General features: G+C 43.4%; 1 protein-coding gene across 2 annotated transcripts in view; it reads right to left on the bottom strand.

Annotated features, from left to right (window-relative positions):
- lrig1 (leucine-rich repeats and immunoglobulin-like domains 1) overlaps positions 1-20,028 on the bottom strand; it is a 34,224-nt gene extending 14,196 nt beyond the window's left edge. For both annotated transcript variants that reach the window (XM_085353072.1, XM_085353073.1), the window contains exons 1-3: positions 19,053-20,028; positions 8,635-8,706; positions 7,799-7,873 (exon numbers count right to left, since the gene is read on the bottom strand). In XM_085353072.1, the coding sequence (XP_085209198.1) occupies positions 7,799-7,873; positions 8,635-8,706; positions 19,053-19,255 (350 nt within the window). In that variant the 5' untranslated portion in view covers positions 19,256-20,028. The remainder of the gene's footprint in view (positions 1-7,798; positions 7,874-8,634; positions 8,707-19,052) is intronic.
- Between the last annotated feature and the right edge of the window lie 499 nt (positions 20,029-20,527).

Raw genomic sequence — 20,527 nt, 5'->3', positions numbered from 1 at the left:
TTACCCTATTCTGACCTCCTCCACATCTGTGCTCTTTGAGAGTAACGAAATTTCTATTCTCTGTATGTCCTGTACATGTGGCAGAATTGACAAATAAAGTTGACTTGACTTGACTTTATTTTGTGGAGCAGACGTGTTCCACACAGAGAGGTTGAGAAAGACAGTGATATAATAAAGAGTGAGATAGACTGATGGAGTGTGATATTTGACATTTATCCGTGTTGCAACCAAAGTGGTGTGTGTGTGTGTGTGTGTGTGTGTGTGTGTGTGTGTGTGTGTGTGTGTGTGTGTGTGTGTGTGTCTGGAGACTGAAGGCCTGTGTAATCTGAGTGTACATGAAAGCTTTTGCTGGATGACACGTTTGACACATGACTAGGTGCTAACTAGGGTCAGGGGATCCATTTAGTACCACATCCATTGTTTTTACAAAACTAAAACAAAACATTTAAAAAGATAGGAAACACGACAGAGTAACACAAAAAGGCAGAGCAATAAGCAAACTGCCACTTCATCATCTGACATGTACCACTCAAGGGAGATCTTTGCTACATGACGGAGGCTTTTTTTTTAGCTTTCACAAGCAACGTGTTTGACATCACCTTGTAAGGCAAAACCATTTGATGCTTCTAACTAGTTAATCACAACTTCCCAAGAGCCTTTTTCCAGCAAATGACACCAACTTCTTTTTTCTCTTGAATTTAAACAAAGCTGTCTGGAGTGCCACAAAACTACAGTTCCTCTCATGGCTCCAAAAGTAGTCCTGCTGCATCATAATGCTAATCGCTGAACGTCTATCATGAAATTAATATAGCTGGAAGCTAATTCCCCTCCTTCGTCAGGTACTGTCTGTAAAGCTGCATCTCTCCTAATTCCAGTCACAGTACTGGATTTTGGTGCTTTTTGGAGCATCTTAATGTAATTCTCTGGTAGACGATGCAACCTGTTGTAAGGTACAGGGTTCATACGCCTTTTTCAGGGTCAAATTCAAGCACCCGTACGAACCCTGAAGGTACAGCGATAGGCAGCACGGATATAGGTCTGAAAAATGAAGCCAATCGTCTGATCAGGGAGGGGGCAAGACTTTCCCGATAAGTTGTTAGGCTAAGTCACTCATTCCAGGAAATAATGAATGAAATATTAAGTTAGAATGGCCACAATTAAACAAAACGGTTTTTCAGAAAGGAGCACATCTCATGTATGGTTTCAAAACAGCAAACTAGCAATGAAAAACAACAACAACAAAACCCCACTTAAGGCTTCACACTAGCTGACAGTAGCTGATAGCTTAGCATTGCACCTTCTGGTCTAAAATAGTGTTCTTTCACATCACATTCTTCATAATGCTAAGGTTAATCGTTCAAAAATCCACAGTGGCTTTTAAACACAGTCTATGATCCAAACCTAAGAGTACTGTCACGTGGCCTGCCTCATTCAGATTTACTGTAGATTCTTTCCAAATCTGATAATACACACTATCACCATGTCGAACCAATTCGGTTAATAAAAGGTCACGGTCTTCTTGGAAGTTAGGCAGCTTATTACTTATCAAACATCAGGGACAGAGAGATTTTAACCAAATCACGTGCAGCATCTTTAAATCAATTCACTTGACCTTTTAAGAGTTTGATAGTGTTATATTTAAAAGGGCAGTGCGTGTGCGTGCTTCACGGAAAGTGTGAGGTGGCAGGTGCTCTACCAGTCAAACTCATCAAAACAAGGTCAATCCCTCCTCTTTTTCTAGCCTGCAGCCAGCAGATGAACACACACACACAGTCATTTATTGGTGTATGGGATGTAGGAGGGTTCAAACCACAGTGGCCCACCTGAATAAACAGTGGCAGAAATGGTTAAGGATGAGCACACATGCGCAAACACACAACACAAATAACAAACGCACACATGGGCCAGAGCAACAGACAGTGGCAACAGTGAGCAATAAGAGCAAGAAAGGGATGGAAAGAAAGAAGGAAGGAAGCAAAGGGGTGAGGAGAAAATGAGGGGGGATTATGGGGTGAGGCGAGGTCAACAGCTGGTGACCTTCACTGTGGAAAAACAGATCAGTCTCAAACTGGTGGGAGAGGCTGAACCCCCCCCCCCCACCCCCACCCCCCCGTTCCTCCTCCACCGCTCCAATCAAACTTTCCCCTCCCACAGCCAGAGCCCAGCTGCACCGTGTGAGAGACGGATAAAGCCTCGGCGCTCATCGTGTTTGAAGTCTGCACATACAATAGTAGCGATCATGAAAACTGATTATCATACGGCTAGTGACATTTCTGATAAAGAGGAGCTCGGTTCACCCGTGCTCCCTTTGATGTCCAGGAGTTCCTTATTCGCTTTGATTCCACTTAATTCCAAATTTCATTACCCTGCCCCATCGACCATCTGATTATCATGAGCCCGGCTCATTTTGACACGTCTTTTGATGTATGGAAAGTGCATTTGTTGGGGGGGATACACTAGCGTGCCCATTCTCCTGTTTCCAGTGCCATCTCTGAAGTCGATTGTTTGGCCCGTCTCTTTCCGTTTGAAGTCCACTGTCAGGACAAAGGGAGAATTATTTGAAAATTAGATCATCCAGTGGGCCATACATATTCTATCCCAAGCTGTGTTAAAGAGCCCCTCTGAAGCAGGCGATGAGCACAATAGGAAAGTTTGTGCTGCTCTGCTGTCGCTTTGACACTCTGATTTTAAAACATTTACTTGCTTCTGGTTTGCTTGTCATCCTGCTGTGGCTTTCTGGGAGCCTGCAGGACATCAGCAGGCTCGCCAACTGTATTGTGGAACTGTGGGTGCCTGGCATATGGCCTTTGGATGATTTAACAGAAAGTTTGACATGCTCAGATGACTTAATAGTAATTCATGTCTTTTATGTGATGATTGATGGACATCTAATCAAATTGAAAGTGACCACAAGTTTCGACCACCCCGCCATGCTTGTCTGTACCCGATCAAAAAGTGCAGCAAAAAACAGAGCTCGCAGACATTTACGGAAAGGATGAAAGCACCAAAGGGAGAGTGCTACAAGAGGCACCAAAAAGGCCAAAAATTTGAGTCTGAGTCATTTCTCAATCAAACAAAACATTGAGAACAAAAGCAACTCACCTGCCCACTCGTCTCTTTTTAGCATTCCTATTATTTCCGTAGAAGCCAGGCTGATGTACTTGTTTTTCATTTTGTATATTGCACACCCACATGAATCAGTCAGCAGTTTCGTTCTTCACCTTCCAGTGAAGGTGAATAATGAATGTACAAAAAAAAAAAAACCCACAAGTGTTCATTTTTGCAATTATTGTTCTTCATTTGGCAGAAATTTATAATGCCAAAAATCCTAGGAGCTAGGGCTGGGCGATATGACCCAAAATTCATATCTCGATATTTTTTAGCTGGATGGCGATATACGGTATATATCTCGGTATTTTTTTAAAGCCATAAGGTAAGAACAAAAAGAGAGTTCTTAGTCAAAGCTGTGTCCCAGATGTCACACAGGCACTTATTAACATACAGCGTAGATGTACATGAAGAAATTACTCAAAAATAAATTATCAGCATTTATTAAATAATAATTCTCCATAAATAAAAGAAAGCAATGTTGTTTTTGTGCATAACAAAAAGCTCACAATTGTGCAGTCAAAATGTAAACTAAAAGACGATGAGCATAATAACAAAGACAGACAGATTTCACAGCTGCTCTATTCCCCAGTTCTACTGCGTGGCTGGCAGCCTTGAGTTTGAAATCCTCTTTGGCTACGTCCACACGTACACGGGTATTTTTGAAAACTGAGATTTTCCATTTTTGTTTTAAAAAATAATCCCATCCACACGTAAACGCAAAAATGAAGGAAAACGCTGCTAGGAACATGCCAAAGCAACAGGTGGCGATATATTCCTAACCGTGTAGAAATGTTGGCCAATCAGAAGTCTAGAAGCCTCGGTGGGAGATAGTAAACAAAGATGGCGCATAGAAGCAGAACCGAGTCCTATGTGTGGAGGGACAGTGACTGTGTGTGTATGTGTAAGCATTTAAACACTGCAGAGAGTAAAATTAACAGTAACAGTCTCCCCCATTGTAGAAATTCATTTCACCGAAACAATAACATGGCGCACAGTCTGACATCAAAAAAGGCGCACACCTTTGACGCTGCGTTTTCTCCGTTTTCCTCGTCCACATGTAAATGCAAAAACTGAGTTTTCGAAAATATCCACCCTGGCAGGCGTTTTTAAAAATCTCGGTTTTCAGTGACCGAAAACGCTGTTTACATGTGGACGAAAGGTGCAAACGCATAGAAAAATCTCCGTTTTCAAAAATACCCGGGTACGTGTGGACATAGCCTTTGCAACCATGTCTCTTAACAGGTGCCATTTATGGCCCTTATACACACACAATACGGTAATATTACGTTGAAGCACAGTACGTGCACTCAGCGAGGCTCCAGACTACGTAGCCGTAATGCTCCGACAATCCATCAAGCGGTGCAGCTCCATAGCTTACCAAAGTCGTACTAAAACATTTTTTGACAGATTGCTGAGCGCCGTGTACCACATAAAATTGGTTCGCGGTCATCAAGCACAACCAGAATTCATACATAAGGCGCACTATCGATTTTTGAGAAAATGAAAGGATTTTAGGTCGTTAGCGCGGTTAGCTCGCTAACACGTTGACGCCGTCCAGCCCCACGCACGGGGCGATCCGCGGTAACTCGTTAACGGAGATTTGCCGTGTTCATCTTGTCGTTGCCTGCAGGTGAAGCTATGGGGGAGGGAAGTTGTGTTCAGTGAAGGAGAGGCGAGGCCGAGTAACGTTGCGTAGAAACAAAAGTGGACGAAAGAGAGGCAAACTTGCGGCTCCATAAGTATAATTATAACGTAACATAGACTATATCGATATAAACGATATTGTCACATCTTATATCTCGTATGAAAATATATGGATATTTAAAAAAAAAAAAAAAGATATATCGCCCAGCCCTACTAGGAGCTCACCATTTATTTCAGGTTCTGTGTCAAGACACCTTCTGGATAGATCCTTTTATTCATGACTGCATACCTTGTCTGCAACAAGTCATTCGATAGACTAGAAGACTCGGAGGGAGTCAGCCTGTCAGTCAGTAGCAACCACATATAAAATGCTCTTGGGCTTTTGGAGAGTTTACTGTTTGATGAGCGGCTGAAGACAGATTCTCTGTCCATTTGCTTCCCTGGGTGTTTGTATGTTTATGCAAGCCACTGTCTCACACAAACTTCTAGTCAGACTACATTCCGGACGATCTCCAACCAACAGCACGGGAACACCGCCCAGCAGCCCGAGCTGCTGTGTCTGCCAAGGTGCATGCGCGCGAACGCGCGCGAACACACACACACACACACACACACTGCAGAGGACTTAGTGGTTGGTGTGTTAAAGCACATTGGATTTACTTTTGGGAATGACACTGAACCCAAGATCACTTCTCACTTCCTTTTTCCTTTCTTTTCTGCACCCTTCCTGCTGCCTCATCCACTACTTCTCCTTTAACCATTCCTCTTTCGATATATGATGGTGTCATCCTGCTCTGATACTACGATCTATTACTACCTCCCTGATTTCTCATCCTTCCTCCCCTTCCCTACCCTCACCCATTTTACTGTAAGCTATGTGACTGACAGCTGCAGCTGCAAGTGCTTCGGTGGGCCTTCACTTCAGCTGCATGGCTTAGTAAAAATCTGACCCTCCCACCAGCCTCCACTCCCATCAGCACTACTGGCCTTTCCCCTAGCAACAGGCTGCAAGTCAGACCCAAAAAAAGACACCCCAATCATTTGCAGGGCCTGCAACTGGACACAGTTTGTGCAAGTAAAGGTGAACTTGCTCCAGTCTGTTTTATATCAGAGGCAGAGTGAACATGAGACTGTGCTAAAACTTAAAGATACAGACCAAAAAACCCCCCAAACAAACAAACAAACCATGACACACAATAACAGAAGGTCAAACTTCTGATACACGTCAACAGACATCTGTTAGAGTTGAATAATCAAACCACAGATGCTTCCCTTACCAACTGTCCACAGCTTACAGTAATATTCTGACCACATCAGTGCATCACGATAAATTCTGAGAAGCAGGCAGATGACACACAGGGAGAGGCGGACGTGTGACTCCCACAAAGATCCCCGCTGAATCTGATATGTCGATGACCAATGTAATAGGAACCAGCAGCTGTGTACTTTACTACCATGCAGCCCGCCTGGATGCCAGCAAAGTGTGAAAGAAAATACAGAGTGAAGCTAATGGTTCGCACTCGACGATGGCCGATTAACTTGCTCGTTTCAGGCTGAGCGAGTTGTGAGAATGTTTGTGGATACCGCAATAACCACAACGCTGCCATATCCATTCACAGGCCAGCATCACTACCCACATTTATTTGCCTTGTTGACCCCAATCGGAGGTGTTGGGAAGAAGTGCACTGCAGCTACATTTATATTTGCACAGTGAATTATGTAGTTCAGCTCGTTTTGTTGGTTCCATTACTGTTACTGTATACATATTTATAATTTTTTAATTAACTAAAACACAAGCAATTTAGGACAATAATGGCATATTTTTCCTTGCTGTTATCGAACCCCTTTTGGCAAGCCCCGCCCCCGTACCCTGAGCTGAGGGGCTAGGCGCTGCATTCGTCACATGCTCTGCACATGTGTGGAGCATGTGCAGAGAGGCCACCGCTGCTCAGCACTCACGAGGAGAAACATCCTCAGAATATTGATTATTTCTATTTGTTAACAAACGTTCAGGGAAACTGCTGCACTTTGTGGCCATGTGACTAATCACTACCTTTGTTGAAGTTTATACCGGTTTTTTAAAAACCTTTGTCTCTTGCATTATGAGTTGCTTTAGGTAACATCCTGAGAAAACAAGGTGTCAGAACTCTTTTATTTCCTTCAATTACTTTGCATTGCATTAACTTTATCTTATTATGAACAACATTAAAAATAAAAAGATCACATATTTCTGTGGGCTTGCCTCATCACTGCTTTCGCCATCTTTTAGCAGCATGAATAAAGTTACTGAATTACCCCCACTTCATCAATTTCCTTCCATTGCAAAAAAAAAAAAAAAAAAAAAAGACACTGCTGAGCCCACGTTTGTGACAAACACAAGTGCACCCACGCCCTTTCCAAATACGGCTGTAAATATGCAGCAAGATGCCAGCCCCCGCCGCCACAATTTCACAACTGGGAGCAACGACTTAGAACTATATACGAGCTGACACTCCAAACAGCCAGCACCACTCACTGCAGACAAGCCCACATGGAAAGGTAAAAGGACTGGTCGCTCACTCCATCACATGCTAATCCGTGAAGACAGAAATTCGTACTGACACCAGCTAATTTAAATGCAGTCGAGTCACATTTGTGGCTACCTTCACATGAATTCAACATTACTTATGAGATGCAAAGGCCTATTCTTTCTCAACATATGTCAACAGACTATTTAAAAGCACGCCAGTGAGGCAACTGACCTAAGAATACAGTAACAGAAGCCCTCTGCAGACATGGGATACATAGGCATGGCTGGCTTCATCAATCTGTTAAAATTACTAAAAGAGCAATATTTGCTGTGCCCTTTCAGACGTGAGTGTGACCGCACTCTCTAACGTTTAACTCTCTTTGTTGTTGTCACTGTTTGTGAGTCTGGGCATGTGTGTGTGTTGCAGCTGTGAACACACAGGGGCACCTCACACACAGGCTACAAGGGAAAGGTCTCTCTTTTGGATACAGATCTTCTGGTGCCATGTTAATCAGTAAGTGTAGTAATACTCACAGGTAGAGGGACACAATCTTGGATGCAGCCTGTCCTAAATCTGGTATGGAGGTCAGCTCATTGTGGTCTAGCCGACTGAAAGTTACAAACACAGAGAGAAGAGGGTTAGAGAAGCAAACCGCTGATAAAGGAGCACCCTTGAAAATTGACTATATACAGACAGACAGATAGATAGACACACAGGCAGACAGATAGATAGATAGATATATGTGTGTGCACAGATATCTACACATATTTAGATATGGTTGTTATAACTCATTTCAGTCAAAGCACGTATAAATCAACATATAGGACTTTTCACGTCTGCTGCACAGCAAGTGGCAAGTCATCCTTTTAAAAACTGAAAATAACATGGGAGTAAAACAGATGTCCGGGAGCGTATGACTGGCCCGCTGGCCTGCCAAAGATGTCACCAGTGTGTGTATCACCAGTACGTTCCTGTATCTGTGTGTGTGTGTGCCTTGTGTACTGGCGCTGAGTGACACAAAACCAAGCCCTCTCCTCACCATATAAAATATTTACAAGGCCAGTGTTGGCCACAGTATCAGGTGGTGGGGGAAAGGGCTTAATATAGAAAACCACCACTTAATTCTCAATTGGACTTAGTTCAAGGGAACACATATGAGAATGCTGCTCGGAAGCGGCGCGGCAAAGATGGGAGTTAGCCAGAATGAAGTAACTGATTTTTTATTTTTTTATTTAAAAAAAAAAAAAAAAAACAGGTGACACTTCAGGTGACAATCCAACAGGGCCAAACACATTTACTGAAAAGGGTTTAGGAGATTTTAAGGAGACTGTCAGCAGAAACCATGAGTGCTCTGCGGGTGACTACTTACAGCTCTCTCAAGTTGGGAAGGTTGGCAAAGGCTTCAGGACTGATGGAAGTCAGTTTGTTGTAGCCGAGATTTCTGAAAACAAACAAAAAGTTGCTCATTACAAGACAGGAAACAACAATTATTTGAAATACCTGCAGGGCAATGGTGTTTCACATCTTTTATTGCTTTTGTCCTTGGCATTTTTCAGCACTTTAAATAAGGATCCTAATCAATAGCAGCAATTATGTTTCCCATTTGACAAACATCCTCATCTGTCTGCATTAAGTATGCCTGAAAACACTGCAGTACATAAATTTACGCCAGCCTTCAAGGAGGGCCCGAATCGATACCATCGATACAGAGCGTCTCTCTCCTGGCTCACTTTCCAAACATTACCCACAGGCCATTCATCTGCAGCAGTCAATCTGCACTTTCAGCTAACGGTGTATTTAATAGCTGGCACTTGACTTGTACAGAAGCTTATTAGTAAGCGATTTGTCCAGTGACACAGCCTTACTGCGGTTAAGAGTGCAGGTAAAAAAAAAACCACAGCTAACACACCTTTGCTTTTTCACCGAGATTCCCACGCCGTATGAATCGAGTTTATCTCGCGTAGACAAGTGCTATCTGTGTCACACACTTGCCTCCTGCCTAGCTGGCATGTCGCCTGCCTGTTGGCAGAGCAGGCCGCAGTGAGAGCGCTGTTTGTGTTTGCGTGGTGGGGCTAGGCTAGGCGAGACAAAGGGAGCCCACAGCTCCGAGCCGCCTGCCTCCCGCCCCTCCATCCCTCTGTCCAGACGTGAGAGACGGCCCAGGAATGTTTCACAGGCCTGCCGAGAGATGGCTACTTGTTCCCAGAGTCTGGGGACACTTTTACCTGATGTAACGCATTCCTCATTCTGCTCTTGTCCCACAGTGGGCTTTTACCACAGTGGCCTTAAAAGCCCACAGACTGGACAGCGACATATATTTTTTTAAAAGATAAATTTGAAGCTAAACAAACACAAAAAACCTGCCATTTTCATACTTCATGCTCACAACACTTTCTCTTAAACAATTTATGCCCATCAGTCTCAATAGCCATCTCACTTGACAGATTTCCCTTTCTTGTCTTCTGTGCTCAATTGCAGATAATGACAGTCTTTTTCCCCATTTCTTTCTCTCAAAGTGTGTGTGTGAGACGAGATAATAGCAGAGCGTGTGTCTGCCCTCGGGGCTGACAGAGAGGTGTGTATGCATGTCTATGTCATGATCATTTACTGGGGCACCTCCCATTCAGGCCTAGATCGCTAAATTATTGTTCCCTGCAACGGGAGGAAATTACCTTGTTATGACGAAGCCAAAAAAACAACACACACACAGAGTCCCCATTGATCGCCTTTGCCTAGAGGCAGGTATAATGAGCCAAAGATACACCCAACACCGACAGCATGAGAGGCAGTGCCGTCATCTGGACAAGCTATCAGTAGTTTCTAATCAACCTGCATTTGGCACAAAATAGCAGAAGAAATTTCAGCAGTCCATGCTGCATAACAAGCAAGTAAAAGATTTATCCAAAAACGCCACAATCATGGAGCTTTGTTAATTTCTAACTTTCATATTTAATATTGAATTAAGCAGAGAAAATTGACTGCAGATATGATACTCAAGGTTTAAAATAAGGAGAAGGATAAAGCAGGATGAAGGAACAAAGTCGAGGTTGGGGGGTAAACCTGTCGGGTTGGTGCCAAAGGCCACAGCAGCAAACAGAACTGGCCCTTTATGTGTGTATATGCAAGCACGCCTGTGCCTTTTTTTCCTCAGTCACCTATGGTATTTACACAACTCCGTCTTTTCCTTCCCACTTCATTGAGACAAATCTGTTTTCTTGCCTATCAGATGAGATAAGTTTCACAGTATTTTAACACCTACTGTAAAGGAGGCGATGGTGATGATAAGGGCTGGGTTCTCTCCCTCTCCAACCCCCATCGCCACCACACACACACTCCCTCATATGGCAGGAAAGAAGGAGGGAATGTGACTCCAGCTTTAAGCATTGTTAATGCTTTCCAGAAAGTGACCTTGCACTCATGCAGTTTCTGAAAGAATTTGCTGCATCGGGTAAGAAAAATACAAGTCTTTGAGTTTTCGACTGCTCCGCGAGTGGAGAGATGCAGACGCCAACACTAACAGAAACAAACATGCTCAGAAGAAGAAGAAAAAAAAAAGAACTATCCAAATATCCTCTCAAATGCTAAACTGGGTTTAGTGTTCCATAAAGCTCTGCAAGTTTATGCTGTATAGTTCAACCAGCTGGAAAACGAAGTGTAGCTGTGTTTTATTAAACATGGCAAACACTACTGCAATTTACCTTAAAAAAAAAATTGAGAGTGGTTCAAACACTGCATTCCATTGTGTGGTACAACTACTTCATAATGGGCAGGACTATTTGACATTAGTCAGCAGGATCACACTCAAAAGCACTCTCAGCCAGGTAGTTAGCCAAAAAAAGTGTGGGAAAATCTAAACGTTGAATCAAATGCTAATTTTCGCAATGACTTCAATCTGTTCTGATTAATGTGCTGATGCCAGTAAAGCATTTTGGATAATCAAAAAGGGGCACAATTAACATTCATCACACAGTCTACCAATGTTTTCCCTCAGATTTTGAGTCCTTTGGTGTGCGTGGGCGAGTTTATGTGGAGGAACAGCTTTTTCAATTATTAAATATTATTTTATCCTCCAAATAAATAACTGAACAATACAATCTGCTGCCTCTTTAGTTACTCGGATGTACTTTCACTCTGCCGTCTCTAGTGCATTGCACCTAAAAATTTTAGTTTTTGCTCACAACAACCCCACCAAGTCAACTTGGCCCAGTACCAGTACCCTAAAACACTTAAAGATGGAACATATCAAAGGTTCTTTATGAAACAGCAACAGGCATACTTCAATTGACAACATCCTAAGCTGGTCGCCTTAACAACTAGTTGGAAGGTTTGACTCAATCCGAGTATACCTGGGAAGGAACGCTTCAAAAGCAAGCATGATAAACTCATGAAAGGCCTGCTTCATAGAGCAGGTGTCTTAGAAAGAAAAATGGAGCCTAGCGCCTGCAGAAGACCATCACTTCTGGACTGTGTAGCCGATGTGACACATAAAACTCATTAAAAAGCTTTAAAAAATTGCTTCGTTATGGGTACTGTGGGAGTAGAGGAAGCCTGTGAGTAGTGGAGTGATGTCATAGCGTATGACACTACACTTGTAAGTCAGCGCATAGCCTGTGTGTGGGAGAGGAGATGTGAGGAGGGAGGAAAAGTGCAGGGACTTAGACATACAGAGATACATCATCATTATCTTTTCCCATTTCTATCGTAGATAAATGCAGTGTGAACTTTGCTCGCTCAAAGTGTGAAGTGATGTCAGGGATGAGCCTTCTGTAGCCCAGTTGTGAGACAAAAGCTCTTTAATGTGGTCGACTTCATGGCATCGTAAAACTGGTCAAATAATAACCTGCGTGTCAGAGAGCCAGACACACAGACACACAAACACACATACACACACCGACGCTGCTCTTCCTGTCATTAAAGGCCAGTTTATAGCCCGGCAACTGCAGTGAGAGTGTACACAAAGCTAACACCAGCTCCCGGCCACCATTTTACACACAAGTCATACAGCGAATGAGAAGTGGGGCCGGTATCTTATCAGTTTCGACAAGGTTAAAAGCATAAACTGGCCGACAAGCGTTACTATAGAAGTGATAAATCTGACTCGTTAAAATCGGAGCAAAGAAACACAGTAAATACCAGATCCTTGGAAGGGGGGGCAAGGAGAACTTAGGTGCAAGATCAGAGAGATGTAGTGCTGATGGGCTCAGCATATTTTACCATTTGCATTACAGATACTCACTGCCCCCACACACATAACTCAAAGAGGCTGCTCCTGCCTTTGAAATCAGCCCGACAGGGAGCGTGACTCTGAAGTTTTCCGATGCAGGCACATCTTGGGGCCATGTGCAGCCCCGTTGTGAGTGTTGCCGCTTTGGGGTTATAGCAGGAGATGAAGCAGCGCACTCCAAACAAACCAGGACGAGGTTGGGGAAAGTTTCTGCAGCAGCCCGAGGCGCTGCTTGAACCCACGGCTGGGCCCACAGACCCGAGACTGGGCACTCCATATGAGAAGCACAAACCCGTTGATGCCGTCTGCACAGCAGGCAAACCAAGGGTTTAATGCAGGAGCATGCTCCTGCCGTCTAGTGTGATAACAGTGTAATGTTTTACAAATGGCGCCATGCTAGATCATTCCGAGTACAGGGAAATGAGTGTCCCAAATTAATCTCGAAGAATAACATAAACACTGTATTGTTGTACTCCTGTCTAGTAGTCTGGCCTAATGCTCTTAACTTCAAAGTGAAGAAAAAGACAGACAGTTTTTCATTCGTTAATTTCCTTCCCCAGTGATGTTTATTTTATTAGCAGAACAATAATTACCCATGGTAATAATGATTACACATTAATATGTGGTTGTTTTGGGATTTAAGTTGATGCTGTTTTCTACAGTATCAGAAAGTACAAAGGCCAAAAAAAAAATCTGGCCCAAGTTAGCACTCCAATCTCCCCTTGTGTCTCGAAGGGCTGTCTGTTTTCTGGGGTGAAGCTGCTTCACTTGCGCAGTACCTCTCACTCTTTCCAAGTCACACTTTTTTTTCTCCCCCAAACATCTTCTCCAGATTCCCAAACTCTTACCAGATGTACAGAATTCACAGATGATTCACTGATCAAGCCCACTTTGTAGATACTGACTTCAGGGTAGAGGGAAAAGAGGAAAAAAAAGAGAAAAAAGAAAAACTTGGCGCCCTAAAGTGTCTTCACAAAAGAGCCATCTATTCTGCTGACTGAATTCCTGTCGAATGAGTTGTGGCAGCAGCTGTTTGATTGTCATTAGAGCCAGCGTGAGGCTATGAGCTCATTCCATATCTCCATATTAATGTCAGACTTTATCTGCTCTTATTAGAGTAGAGGATCAAGCTTTAGCCATTTCTTCCTAATTTGTTCACAGCTAATGCGTTACATGAATCATCTCAGCCGGTTAAAAAAAAACAAGACTTCTATTTAATCTTCCATCTAAGAACCACCAATACTTCTACTAACCTGAAAATCTAATGGCCTGATGTGGGAGGAAAAGTGACGTGGGCCTGATAAAGATCACCTCCAATGATAATATCATCCTAAAGCCTTCTAAACACACAAGTTAGGTCTACAAAATATCTACCAGACATGAAAGTCGCAAGGCCAGCAAAACTATGACAATAAACAAACTTGGTATAATCACCAATACCACAAGATTACAAGGCTGCGTAGCGAGAAATGCCCTAGAAACCACAAAGGGCTCAGCCCTGCTGAGTGCTGTTGCTGTATCTCTGCCCCAGCTGCTCAAATGTTGATGTGTTTAAGCAAGAGACGAAACATTTCTGCACTGTGGTGTTTATACATCAGTCAGTCCCAACATAAAATCCAAAATCCCTGACAGTATAAATGGCCATGATGGAAAAAGTAAACCCAGGGCAAGCATAGTACTAGTGGTTAAACCTATTTTGTGTGTCTATTAATAGCTTAGATGAAGCAAAACACTACCTGAAAATAAAAGTGTTATTTCTGCATATATGTGGCAGTCAAGCAAACGGCTGTGTAACATGCAATTTCCTTTGGGTTTCCACTGTGTGTTACAACATGTGTGACAGTGGTTGAGGTTTCTGACCACTGAGAGGACTTTCACCAACTAGTGGAGCTGAGATTCAGTAAGCAGAAGCAGACTGTGGCATTAACAAGACACTTCCGCTTAATGCATCCCTCTCCACGAACTCCTACTCCCACAGGCCAGGTGATCCAGAGTTACACCCCCCCCCCAGTAACCAGTCTGCAATCGACCATCTGGGCTCTCCATCCCGAAACCACCAACACAAACCTATTTCCTGAGGTAGAAGCCAAAAACCAGCTGTTGGGGGTAGCGTTTACCAATAAGGCTTTAAGTGAGGTTGAAGGCTACACTTTGGGGATGACTTGCAGCAGAGAGTTTGGCCAGCACATGTAAAAACTTGGGAAACCACTAGCAAAATGCCACATTACACAGGGGGTCATTTGAGAGCAGGTGAGTGATTCAAGGGCTCAGTATTCAAGTGAAAAATATATATGTAGAAAAGATGGAACTTTCCATAACAACAAATAGCAAAAAGAAAAGACGGAGAGACGCTGGCAAACAGACACCCTCCATCTGCTTTATCTCTATCCCAGCACGCAATCGCAGCCAAAATCTGTAATGCTCATGCTTTTATTTACTTGCAAAATCCCATTATGCCAGTGGCACAGTGGGCAAAAATGCTTTTAATACACATTACTGTGGCTGCAAATAAGATAAGACACCACTCCTGAGAGGGAATATGTGACTTTGTGAGAGTAAACTTGCTTTATATGTTGTTAGGCTATTCATCAATCAGAAACAACAGGCAAACATCTGAGAGTGGTGGACAGTTTGTTAAATGTTACAAGCACTGATGTAAAACAGGAAAGGACAAGTGCAACGAAGAAGTTCATAACCACAGAGGTTTCAAAGAGGCTGGATGTCCAGGCTGTTAGGCATTCACTCATAAATCTCATGTGCTTAAAGGGGGGGGGGCAATAAAGCATTCTAGTGTGATCAATAGTGATCAATATTACTGCGATACAGTAATCAATGATCTAAAATAGCAAAAAGTAGCTAATACGCTTCTTTTTAAGGGTACATTTCCACACCTGGTCAATCACTGTGTTCACTGCATCATTCCATGTTTGGCACTGATCACCACCTGCACTCATGTATATATCTTTCAACGTAGCACTCTTAATTCTTATTCTCGTGTATATATCTCATGTATATCTCTTGCACATATCTTTCTACGTAGCACTTTTAATTCTTATCCCTACTTTTATTTTTTCATGTCTATTTAAGTGCTATTTATGACACTATGTTTGCACTGAAGCACCGCAGCAATTTCCTAATGTTGTAAACCTGCTCAACATTTGGCAATAAACCCCTTTCTGATTCTGATCACCCATTTTTCCCTTAAAAGTTTGAGTCTTATTTGTCTCTGTTCTTTCTGTGGCCCAGGCAGGATGTGCTAACATCTTTTGTTTCCCTGAATGCACCATCAAGGCCACTTTCTCACAAGATCCTGAGGAGAGATTATTTTGACAACTGGAAAGCATTACTGTTTTCTCTCCACCAAGGGATGTGGACTCTGTGGACTTGGGGCTGCTAGTAATGGATGAACTGCAGTATAACACCGGTCCACTGGCCACTTGTCTTGACTGGCCAAAAAGCTCATCGGCTTTTCCAGATCCATTCTAATAAACTACACTCTTCATCCATTTTCCCTGACTCTGTAACACAGGGAACAACTGCAAGAGCTGCTTTGGTTGTGGCTTTAACCTGACATTATACAGTTCTATTAACACAAAGTGTAAAAGAAAAATGTTGCTGCAATCATTTGCTGCCTAAAAGCTTTGAAATTCTCCAACATCTTGGTGAAGGTATGATAACTCTCTCCAAGAGCAGCTTCCTCGAGTGCGCTGCTGTGTCATAAGAGCCATGGTTCATTACTGTAATCCCAATTTAAGCGCCTGTGTGAGGATAACTGCAGCAGCTAAATGACAGCGCTATCGTTCTTCACCCACACAAAAGGGTGGGAAATGTTCATTTATTTGCTGCTTGAACCATGTTCATTTTACAGACAGCAGAAAAGAGGGTTGAAGGGTTAAAAGCTTCCGACTGTAGCATGCACGCTGTATGTTTGACTAACGGAGGGTGCTTGTTGTTGTGGATTAACAGCCTCTACTCGTTTACCTCAGGTGATGATGAAATTTTTCCTTTATGGGAAGCCTCTGCACTGCGCACTTGAGTGAGAGAAGAAAACTGGTGTGGGTGCCTTGTGTTTATTGACAACCACCAATGCTGCCTTTTCTTGCACCACCACTGCCGCTCCCTCCCCAGGGGGAAATCATAACAATGAACTGATTCCACACTGATTACTTGGCTAAGATGCCTGAAGGTGGAGATAGACAAGCACACTTTGTTTGAAACCAGGGACTGTGCACACTGACTCTTTCAGCTCTTTTGACAGGCTAAAACTATTATTGTTGCACTGTACCACAGCCCCTGCTCTATCTTGTCTTTTTCAACAATACCAAAGTTTCCCTTTCAGCTGTGCACATCATGCACCACACACGAGACAAGCTCTAGTGCACAGAAATAAAAAAATAACCTTCCAAACTGCTGCATACCCTAAAATAAAATAAATTGTTTTCACATAAGTGGACAGAGTTAGCACAGGGTTCACTATGATGGGATCACATTGGGCCACAGGTGAAATTGTCCGTATTTGCCTCTTTGGGTTTACGGTAATCATCCACTAATCTGGCTCATTTACGGACCCCAGAGGCAAAGAGCTGGTTCCCTTTGAGTTAGCCGCCAGCACAATGTGACTATCTCAAGTGGTGTGGAAATATGCAACCTAGGTGTTTTAAAAGATAATTCAAAGCCATAAAGCCATTCCCTTTGAAAACAACAAAGATTGCGGGTCCTTAAATCTCTGCCTGATAAGGTTTGGACGAGATAACAGAAGCCGACTTGGAGCGGCACAGGGCTTGCGCGGGGAACCCTGTCTTCACACAAACCAAAAGGTCCAGTGCAGCAGTTTCAGATGGGACATTTGTCCCACAATACATGATCATTGTCCAAGAGGACAGGGCAGTACTGTGAGTCTGCGTGCATGCATGATAAACAGCATCTGCACTTGAGAATGGCTAAGAGGTGCTTCAGGGCAACGGGGCTACTCAGGCACAAGTGCCATTATTCGTGTTTTCTGAGGACTTTTTAAAGCCATTGCATTCCTGACTACATGGGGCAAGAAAAACTGCCTCAAACAGGAACCTGGGAGCCAGAACAGTCCTAAGGCCTTTATCTAAATTCCCAGGAATACACACACACACACACACACACACACACACACACACACACACACACACACACACACACACACACACACACAAACACTAAAAAATCTCAAAAGTTTAAGGATTTGTAAAAGTCACTGGAAACAGTGGGTGCAATATACTCCAGTGAGAAACAACATGTCAACAGGGAGGACAGAGAGCAGTGTTGTCTGTAAGTAAACTATCTAATTCAGTCTGGTAAGTGCTTAAGTTCCCCATACATTGGGGGATGTTTTATAAAAATGTGCCAAATTAGCTCATTTCCTAAATGATCTGGCAGACAGAGTTTCATTTGTTGTCAGCTTTACTTCCAGGAGCCGGTGACTTTCCCAAGAAATTGAATTTATGAAGTGAATCTAGCGAGACAGAAAGGGGAATCAGGATGATACCTGTCATAAGTCTCACTGAGTAATGACGGTTAATTTGTTATGACATGTTTGGGTCTATTTGTTTGCTCAGGCTGCAGGGACTGTTTGCTCACTCTAACACTGGAAACATGAATACACCTTCAGATAGATGCAACCGAAGGCACATGTGCCAGGCACAGAAAGATAAATCTTTTTTTTAAGCATGAAGATAAACCAGAGCCTGGAACATTCAATCACATCTCTAAAAGTAAGTGCGTTATAAAATACAGAATGACTTGAAGTTAACGATAATTCACAAAGCAAAGCCTTTGACACCCTTTTAAGTGCAGACAACTTGGAATACACGTTTGCGCACGTGGCTCTTCTCGCGATAACAAAAACACCTGTTAACCTACTTACTTTGAGTAAAACTCCCCAAGTCTGACTATTTAAGCAAAAATTAAAAAAAAAAAAAAAAACATCAGCAGGGAATGCCCGAACTACACAAAAAGTCTTTCAACACAGCATCTGGCCAAGTGTCAAACTCACAGATGCTTTTATTTGTTTGGGGGGTACAAAGTTGTGAAAGATTATGCGACTTTAATTTACGAACAGCATGAAAAACAAAAAAGCTCAAGTGGAGTTACAACATGATGTTCAGGGTCTACCTGCGTAAAGTTTTAATGTTCCGTCACTTTCTAGAGGCGCGGGGGGCCTCCGGAGTACTTTGACGGGGTAACTAACTGAAAACAAAACGCGCGGGGCAGGGGGGCAGTTTTGTTTGCTTACATACAGTTAGAAAGGAGGCACGGGCATAGCTTCTATGACAGCTGCCCGTCACTCCCCCCTCTGTTTTAGTTCATAAGCAAAACTATGCAACTCTAAGCAGACCCACAAAAATCTTCTCTGACGGGATTCCTGGGGAGAAGCCCCGTACCAACAGGGGTCCTCTGCTTCAAAGCCGTGCTGTCGGCGTGTTTAAGCAAATAAAGCCCTAACACTCTATGCTGCTGTCCACGTTTTTACACTGTTATCCCGTTATGGGCTGGTCAATAAATAGGTTAGAGCAACTAAGCGCTTTACTTACAAGGAAACAGTCCGAAGTGGAAGGTCCAAAGGCGTCGCCGTCAGCTCCAGATTACTACAGTCCACTGAGTCGCCACTGCAGGTACAGTTCTGGGCACATGGTGTGTCTGAACTCAATCCGTAACTTTGAAAGAATTCGACCGACAAAATTAAATAAAAAATACACCGAGACAGATATCCAAATCGTCCCAGGAAGGCCGCCATTTTGTATCCAGTTTTAATAGCGCGGCTGCTGAGCTCTCTCCCGGTGCCCACAACCTGGTGTCTTTAATGTGGCTACGAAAAAAAACGAAAGCTCGTTATAACGCATTAATTGTCCTCTTGTACTAAAGATGCTAGCACGGACAACTTTGGGGCAGCCAAATGTTTTCCGTCCCAGAAACATTCATCTCTGACACAAGTCCCCCACTTCCAACTTTCTCCTCTAGCGTCCGAGGCGGGCTAAAAAAAATAATGAAAGGTAAATCACGGACTAGCAGCGAAACTCTGCTACAGCGAACTCCTTTAACTCTCCAAACTTTGTGCATAAAAGGCTAAATGTAGTTTGTCAGTAGTGATATTGCTTTTGCCGACCTCTGAAAACATGCAACAGTCAGACGTTAAAGGACACTGCGCCTGTACACCTCTCAAAGTAACAGTTGATCAGCGGAGTAGCACAAAAAAGTAAACACTAAGCAAAAGAAAACTGCCAGACGAAACCAGAAATTTGAATATGTAGGAAATAATTTCGGGCTCGCAGGAACAGTGGTGAAAACTCCAGCGCTGGTCTCTCAAGCCGAACGTTGCATGTCGTCCATACCGCGGCGGTCGAATACATCCAACTTTAAACCCCCCGCACGCCCGGTGTTCTCCACCAGCTGCTTATCAGGTACAGTCTGTGGTCACAAAATCTCGACGATGCGATTAATAGCTAAATTGAGTACCCCCTCCTCCTCCTTCTGAGCGTTCAGTACCACCATGAGTTTTTCCCCCTTACCCAGTTACTTTTCCTTTTTTTTCCTACGGGACCTTTCGGTAATCCCATGTTGGAAACACAACAGCAATTCAATGGTCCTCCCCCGGTTCGCTTGTGATTGGCTGGTGAGAGTTGACGGCCGGGTTACAGCCTAACCTCATTGGTCGTTGCGGGTTCTCACTGCCTCGCGAAGTTGGAGAGCCCTTGAGCAGTTGTCACTCAGCGGTTTCTGGCCCCGCCCATGTTTCCCACCCCGGGGTGTGAAACCGCACCACCTCCTCTCACTCTCACTGCTTCTTAAAGAGACAATCACCCAGATCAAGCTCTGTAATCGCATTATAACAAGCCGTAATAACATAATTGGTTTGAAAGCCCGATTTAAGTATTTGTTAGTAAGGCTGACATCAAGATTTACATACAGAAGAAAGAGCGGGAAAGCTGATTATAAGCAATTGGCTGTATTCCCCTCAGCCACGCGCATTTGAAGGAGTTTCTGTAAAATACGATAAAGTTCCAGCTGG

The sequence above is a fragment of the Diplotaxodon limnothrissa genome, linkage group LG5, assembly GCF_057381915.1.
Source record: "Diplotaxodon limnothrissa isolate DT_005_m linkage group LG5, D_limnothrissa_male_GT1.1, whole genome shotgun sequence".
Taxonomy (NCBI): Eukaryota; Metazoa; Chordata; class Actinopteri; order Cichliformes; family Cichlidae; genus Diplotaxodon; species Diplotaxodon limnothrissa.
Note: the sequence above shows the minus strand (reverse complement) of the source record. Positions and strands in the feature narration are given on the sequence as shown.